Genomic DNA, 7,524 nt, shown 5'->3' with positions numbered 1-7,524 from the left:
GTGTACAAATTTTATTTTAGCCCCTCTTAAAAATTTTATTTTATTTTTTTTTCTATTACAATATTAATTTTTGGCCCCTCCCTCAATTTTAACCTAGCTTCGCCCCTGATCTACAATCACCACCATCATCTAACAAAATATATAACTAACAAAAAAATTGTGATAAATTTCTTAACAACAATCATTTATCTATCTCAAAAAAAATGAGAGAAAGAGAGGCAAGCCAGCAATCACAGTGATAATAAACCAAAATTTAAAAAAAAAAATCAAGAGATTGAGAGATGGCGCTAACAACAATAGAAGGGCAGAAGAAGACAGTAGCGGCTGCGAGTAACTGGAAGGCGATGGGAGTTGTAAAACGGAGGAAGTCGAATAGCACGGCACTACGAGTGTTCCTATATTGGGAAGGGTGGGTGCTGCGAGATGCTGGGTTGCGAGAGGTGGATGACGACGACGCTGTGAGTTGCTAGGTCGCGAGAGGTGGACGATGACAGCGATGCGACGGCGGTGCGACTTGCTATCTCGTTACGGCTAGACAGTGACGCCAATGCGATTTTTCTATTATGTGAGAACTGTATGGCGACGGCGCTGCGACTGTTGCAGTGGTAAGTACAGATCTGGATGAGTGGCAAGGAGTGGAAGCAGCGGCGGTGGCAGAGGGAGGAGTGATGGAGGGAATGGGGTAGTGACAGAAGAAGATGAAGAAGGGAGGAGGGAGAAAGGATGAGGGAGGGACACAACAATGGAAGAAGGAGGATGGAGGAAGGAGAAGGGAAGAGAAAAAAGGTATCTGGATGTTGGAAGGTTTCTGCCTTTCTGGAGTTAGAAACTCAGAATGAAGAAGATAATGGGAAAAAAGGGGGTTAGGGTTAAGGTACATAATTGGTATTTCAAAAAAAGGAAGGGATAAAAATGTAAAATTTTGTGTCTTATCAATTGTGTCTATTTCATGAACACTTGTGTGTGACCGTGTCCATTAAAAATTTGTGTCTCAGCAAACAAACGATAGACATGTATCACTGTGTCTATGTTTTTGGTGTACATGGACACCAACCAAACGCACGCAAATTGCACAAGTGTGTGTACTAGAGTCTTTTTTTACATTCATCTTTATCAAGTTGTATGACAAGTTGATAAATATTAACTTATGTAACAACTCATTTCTTGACTAAGTCAAAAATTGCAACTAAGCTAATTTATCTTCAAGTTGCAAATTTTTACTAAACTTTTGATTATGCAAGGTGGACAACTTGCAAGTAGTTTTATGAGTCTTTTAATTTGATAAGAACCACTTGCATCATACTTGATTCTAGACCAAGCTTAAGTTCTATAATGTTCTTTAATTTTTTTTAAACTTTATCATGCTCTACCTGTATCATTTGTAACCTCTAATCATTTTTGTTGACTTCAAACAGAAAAGAAGAATTTTGCTTCTTCTTTTCAGTGACTCAACATCTCTTATTAAATTTTCCATTTTATTTATTTATTTATTGCTTGAAGAAGAAGCTATGCTGAATGCATGGCCAAATAACACTGTTCTGTGTATGTGGGGAATATCTCAGGATTCAGGAAGAAACAACAGAAGATATTCTGCAACCTGTCTTTCTCTGATTGCATGTTGCAACTGAAAAACATGTCTACGTGAAAATTTCAATTATAATTATTATAGTTTAAATAAATATGTAATATGGTTGAATATATATATATATATACTTAATTATGTTACATTTAACCTTTTGAACCAATATTAAATTAGTTGAGTAGTAGATAAGCTCATCCCTTTTTTAAAAAGTCTTGAGTTTTGAGACTATAAATCCTGTGAGGGTGCTAATGAAATTTTAATAATGAAATTTGGATACTTGTAAAGAAGATGATGGAACCCATGGAATTGATTGCATTGAGATTTGAGAGAGAGGGGAGAGGGGACCCAGGCCACAGTGTTGATACCAAGGCCACACATGACATGCATACTTTTTCAAACTCTAGAAAGCAGAGAGAGCACAACATTGTTCAAAGTTATTTATTTATACAATTTCACAGGTTTATGCGCTCTGATAAAGCACTAATTAAAGGAAGTAAAGTGCCTAAATTTAAGCCCCCTTCCATTCTAATCACCTACCTCCACTTTTAATCGTTTGTATTTGTCATCCTTTAATCACAGTTATGTTGTTCCTCCCTTTAATTCATATTATATCACCAAATTATACCAAAAAATTCAAAGGGTGGTTTGAAATTCTGTCTAAAAAACTATTAAAATATCTAAGGAGAGACCAAATCTTACCATCATATAAATATCTTCTTCTTGTCCCATGGCGCCCAAGACAAATTTGATAACCAGGAAAAATTAAATTTGGATTTTTCTTACAATAACAAGTGGATTGATCGAAAAATGCTATATATCTTTTTCTCACTTTGTAGCTTGTGGACTTTTGTGTCACTTTTTCAGAATGGGAAAAAAAAAGGAGAAAAAAAAAAGTTGTGCCTAAAATGAAAAAACAAGATTCCTAACCCCAAATGATAAAGATATAAGAACGTGAATGAACAATCAACCAAACTTATCAATCAGAGAAAAGTTGAAATGTAATTATTGGGACATAGCAGTTGAAGATACTGAACTGACAGATATTAACTGTTAACATAATCAATCACTTAAAACATTCTTGAATCAAAGATTTCCTATGTTGTCTTGCTTTACCTCTATGGATTTATTTTCTCTCTTCCTGAGTATAATACTTCTTATGCTGACTCCACTTTCTGTTTCACAACTTGAAGGTAATTTTCTTTAGTCTTATGCTCCTCAATTGAATTCTCAGTTGAAGGAAAAACTATTGAAACATGAAACTTCATCAGTTTATTTATTCATTTGAAACCATGTCATGTAGAATTTGTTAGCATTGATTGTGGAGGGAAAAGTAACTACACTGATGGAAGCACAGGGTTGTCATGGATTTCAGACTCTGACAAGATGCACCATGGAACTCCAGTGGAAGTAGAAGATGCTCCAAATGGAGGAACCATGGTTCAGTATCGAACGCGCCGAGACTTTCCCATTGACAGCAAGAAACAATGTTACACACTAAGCACAGTTGAGAGAAGAAGGTATCTTGTTAGAGCAACATTTCAATATGGAATGCTGAAAAATGGAGGCACATACCCTCAGTTTCAGCTCTATTTGGATGCAACAAAATGGGCCACTATCTCTATATATGATGCTAAAAGAGTGTATATTGAAGAAATGATTATAAGGGCACCCACAAATTCCATTGATGTTTGCATGTGTTGTGCCACAACTGGTTCTCCTTTTATATCTACTCTTGAGCTTAGACCCTTGAATCTTTCTATGTATGCCACTGATTATGAGGATAACTACTACTTGAAAGTAGCTGCAAGAATCAATTTTGGTGCTCCAAGTGAGGCATCTCTCAGGTGTGGAGCCTTGTAGCCTTAAAAGTGTTTGAAATATTGCAGCTTGGTTAAGCATGGTCTTGATTTAATCTTTGTATTAATGTCAGGTACCCGGATGATCCATATGATAGAATTTGGGATTCTGATCTAGCTAGAAGGCAAAATTTTCTTGTAGGGGTGGCACCCGGAACAGAGAGAATTAGTACTACAAGGAACATAGATATAGGGACAAGAGAGTATCCGCCTGTTAGAGTTATGCAAACTGCAGTTGTTGGCACAAAAGGAGTACTTAGCTATAGATTGAATTTAGAGGATTTCCCTGCCAATGCTCGCGCATACGCGTATTTCGCAGAAATTGAAGATCTTGGTAAAAATGAGGTTCGAAAATTCAAGTTGAAGCAGCCTTATATACCTGACTATAGCAATGCAGTTGTTAACATTGCTGAGAATGTCAATGGTAGCTACATTCTTTATGAACCAAGTTACATGAATGTGAGTCTGGATTTTGTTCTGTCATTCAACTTTGTTGCAACCCCGGATTCTACTCGAGGACCTCTCCTTAATGCAATGGAAATAAGCAAATATGTACGGATTGCTTCAAAGACTGACAGGCAAGATTGTAAGTTACTGATATCAGTATACAATTGCACATATAGCATTGCTTGTATGGAACATGCAGATTACTTGGTTGTTCCATTGAAATGATTTATACTCTTATTTTCATTTTGCAGCAACTGTTGTAAATGCATTGCGATCGGCGTCTGCTGAAAGTTTGCAAATGAATGAAGGTGATCCTTGTGTTCCAACTCCCTGGGAGTGGATAAATTGCAGTGCCACTACACCTCCAAGAATTTCAAAAATGTAACATCTTCAATCTTTTTTGTGTTGAAAATTTTGTTCCATTCCAACATTAATCAAGTGCATTGCCATATTAACTCAGTATTGTAGAATGGGCTATCTGTTATGATCATTTCTACACAGTTGGAGTAAATTTGGAAGCACTATAATGGAAAATCATCATCAAATATTTCAAAAGTTGACATCACATTTTGCTTATTTAATATATACCGGAAGTTGAAACTGACTACAATTTTACAAATTCCAACTACTTATTTTAGAGTTCTATCAAGAAGGAATTTGACAGGTGAAATCCCACCTGAACTGAATAACATGGATGCTTTGACAGAGTTGTAAGTACATCATTATATTTAAAAAAATAAAAAATAAAAAATTGCTTTAGTTTTTTTCCTTACTGGTTTTCCTTGTAATATAATCCTATTCGCTCAGGTGGTTAGATGGAAACTCACTTACAGGAACACTACCTGACATGAGCAATCTTATAAATCTAAAGATTGTGTAAGTTCCTTCTTTCTTTATTTCTTTTCTTAAGTTTCTTTTCATTTTTTCAACTGATGACTCTTGCAGCCATTTAGAAAACAACAAATTGACTGGTCCTCTACCATCTTACCTGGGTAGTTTGCCAAGTTTACAAGCACTGTATGTATACTTATATTCATGGATGTTTCTCATTTCAAACTTTGATTTATGGATCAAATTATTTCCAATTATTTCTCATTCGAAGCACCATATAATTATCCTTGTATTTTTATCAATCATACCAGAATTGTGAATTTATGGCAGGTTCATACAGAATAATTCCTTTAGTGGGGAAATACCAGCAAGATTAATATCTGGAAAATTTGTTTTCAAGTAAGTAAGCTTAGCAACAGCAAATCTTTCTTGTATTTTAATGTAAGATTAGATTATGATCCACAATTGTATGATAGTATGATCTTTTCAGCTAGTCTTGTAACCACAATTATTCTGTCTTCTAGCTATGATGGAAATATTGGACTACATAGAGGGAGCAAGAAGCATTTCAAGTTGATACTTGGAATTTCAATTGGAGTACTAGCAATTCTATTACTATTGTTCATAGGTACTTTGTTACTACTGCTGCAGAGAAGGAAATCTCAAACGAGACAAAAAGGCTAGTTGGTCAATTCAAATTCGATACTATTTAAGCTCTTTTTTTTTTAACTACAATTTTTTCAACTTAGCATTCTCATGTCCAGCAGGTGTTTCTGCACACAAAAGCACTAAACCTTCAACTGCATATTCATTGGTTCGAGGAAATTTAACGGATGAAGGTACCACTTGCTATATAGCACTCTCAGATTTGAAAGAAGCTACTGATGATTTTTCGAAGAAAATTGGCAAAGGAAGCTTTGGATCTGTTTATTATGGGAGAATGAAAGATGGAAAAGAGGTTGCAGTTAAGACTATGACTGATTCATCCAGCCATGGGAACCGCCAATTTGTTAATGAGGTGAACTTTAATTCAGTTACAAAGAATTTTTCTACCTGCAGAAATGCAGTTCAACCAAAGGAGTTGTATTCAGTATATTTTATTATTAGCATGGCATTCTCCACAAATAGACAAGAGAAACTACGAGAATATATGAAATTCTTAATTTTCAGACCTTTGATTGTAGAATAACAAATGCAGGTAGCCCTCTTATCAAGAATTCATCACAGGAACTTGGTTCCTCTGATTGGATACTGTGAAGAAGAATATCAGCATATTCTGGTTTATGAGTATATGCACAATGGCACTTTAAGGGATCACCTTCATGGTCTAACAACTAAATCCTACGTTTTCGTTTAATCTGTTTATTTAGCACTACAAATTGTCCCATGACATGTGTTTCCAATGTTTTCACAGAACCTTCCAAGCAAAAGAACTTAGACTGGCTAAGTCGACTTCGAATTGCAGAAGATGCAGCCAAAGGTTCAGTAGTAAAATTACCTTTCTCAGTCCAGTTAAGTTCTTCCAAGTTAACAGTTGAACAAACAGACTTATTTTCTACAGGTCTTGAATACTTGCACAGAGGATGCAATCCCAGCATCATTCACCGAGATGTAAAGACCAGCAATATTCTTTTAGACATCAATATGAGAGCAAAAGTGTCAGATTTTGGACTCTCTAGGCTAGCCGAAGAAGATTTAACTCACATATCAAGCATTGCAAGGGGAACCATAGGTTACCTCGATCCTGAGTAAGCCATGGGGTCTCAAATTCTTATGATCAACAGTTTCTTTACTTCTGAATGTTCTGAACTGAGTTTGTACTTTTCTCTATAAGCAGGTACTATGCAAATCAACAGTTGACAGAAAAGAGTGATGTGTATAGTTTTGGAGTTGTTCTTCTAGAACTGATATCTGGAAGAAAGCCTGTGTCACCAGAAGATTATGGTGATGATATGAATATTGTTCACTGGGTATATATTATTTTGAATAATTTAACTAGTCTTTCTTTAACATTATGGATTTCAGCTAAAGAATTCATGGTAGATGAAAATGAAAATTTTGCAGGCAAGACCTTTAATCCGAAAAGGCGATGTGATGAGGATGATTGACCCTTGTATAGCAGGGAATGCGAAGATTGAATCCATTTGGAGGGTTGTTGAGATTGCAATGCAATGTGTGCAACAGCATGGTGCATCAAGGCCAAGGATGCAAGAAGTCATTTTGGCTATACAAGATGCTACCAAGATTGAAATAGAAGCACAAAATAAGCTAAAATCAACATCATCATCATCAACTTCAGGAAAACCACAGTCTTCTAGGAAAACTTTACTCACAAGCTTTCTTGAAATTGAGAGTCCTGACTCCTCAAGTGGCTGCATCCCATCAGCAAGATAAATGAGTAGCAATCAGTAATCCTATTAGGCATTATGTCAAACACCATCCATACAGTTACAACATAGTGAATGACAAACCCTAATTCTTCTTTTTTTAGTATTTGGCTAGTTGCAAGAATAAATGAGCAATTTAAATTTGATTATATTGTTAAATTTGAGACAGCAATTAATCAATTAGGATCAATTAACATAAGCATATCTGTGTGTGTTGGTTGAAGGAGATTTATGATCCAAAACTAAGGGACACGCATGATTGACCAAATGGGCAAATAGAGTAACAAATAAGCAAATAGAGTAAAAGATAAGATGGCATCAAATATCAATTTGGAAAAATTGACATTTTATGGAATGAACAGTGACAAGCAAAAGAAACAATTTTTTTTTGTGGGATGGATTGGACAATTCTCAATTTTAT

The 7,524-nt window shown here is 35.5% G+C and overlaps 1 protein-coding gene and 1 long non-coding RNA gene across 3 annotated transcripts; one reads left to right on the top strand and one right to left on the bottom strand.

Annotated features, from left to right (window-relative positions):
• Positions 1-2,471: 2,471 nt before the first annotated feature.
• LOC107632026 (putative LRR receptor-like serine/threonine-protein kinase At1g67720) lies at positions 2,472-7,249 on the top strand. Of its 2 annotated transcripts, XM_016335653.3 has the most exons (15): positions 2,472-2,772; positions 2,883-3,426; positions 3,513-4,024; positions 4,137-4,266; positions 4,524-4,595; positions 4,693-4,761; positions 4,831-4,902; positions 5,047-5,115; positions 5,241-5,395; positions 5,484-5,734; positions 5,915-6,041; positions 6,131-6,196; positions 6,278-6,464; positions 6,554-6,686; positions 6,781-7,249. In XM_016335653.3, exons 1-15 carry the CDS (start codon positions 2,679-2,681, stop codon positions 7,108-7,110), a joined length of 2,811 nt encoding a protein of 936 aa, XP_016191139.1. In that variant the 5' UTR covers positions 2,472-2,678; the 3' UTR covers positions 7,111-7,249. The 2 variants fall into 2 exon arrangements, with proteins under 2 accessions (XP_016191139.1, XP_020975657.1); XM_021119998.2 differs by lacking the exon at positions 4,831-4,902 and having other exon boundaries at positions 2,658-2,772.
• Positions 6,035-7,162, bottom strand: LOC148572731 (uncharacterized). The gene is made up of 4 exons (XR_015907730.1): positions 7,050-7,162; positions 6,788-6,952; positions 6,454-6,639; positions 6,035-6,345 (listed from the first exon to the last, which is right to left on the bottom strand). It is a non-coding gene; the product is annotated as an uncharacterized LOC148572731 (long non-coding RNA).
• Positions 7,250-7,524: the final 275 nt, after the last annotated feature.

This window comes from Arachis ipaensis, chromosome B3 (assembly GCF_059453495.1).
Source record: "Arachis ipaensis isolate K30076 ecotype BB chromosome B3, ASM5945349v1, whole genome shotgun sequence".
In the NCBI taxonomy this organism is placed as follows: Eukaryota; Viridiplantae; Streptophyta; class Magnoliopsida; order Fabales; family Fabaceae; genus Arachis; species Arachis ipaensis.
Note: the sequence above shows the minus strand (reverse complement) of the source record. Positions and strands in the feature narration are given on the sequence as shown.

Bases quoted from the DNA above. Each gene is read 5' to 3' on its own strand.
- LOC107632026 (XM_016335653.3), top strand. From the start codon at position 2,679: ATGTTGTCTTGCTTTACCTCTATGGATTTATTTTCTCTCTTCCTGAGT. The intron at 4,903-5,046 runs GTATGTATACTT...AATTTATGGCAG, and splicing joins TTGCCAAGTTTACAAGCACT to GTTCATACAGAATAATTCCT. The intron at 6,465-6,553 runs GTAAGCCATGGG...CTCTATAAGCAG, and splicing joins ATAGGTTACCTCGATCCTGA to GTACTATGCAAATCAACAGT.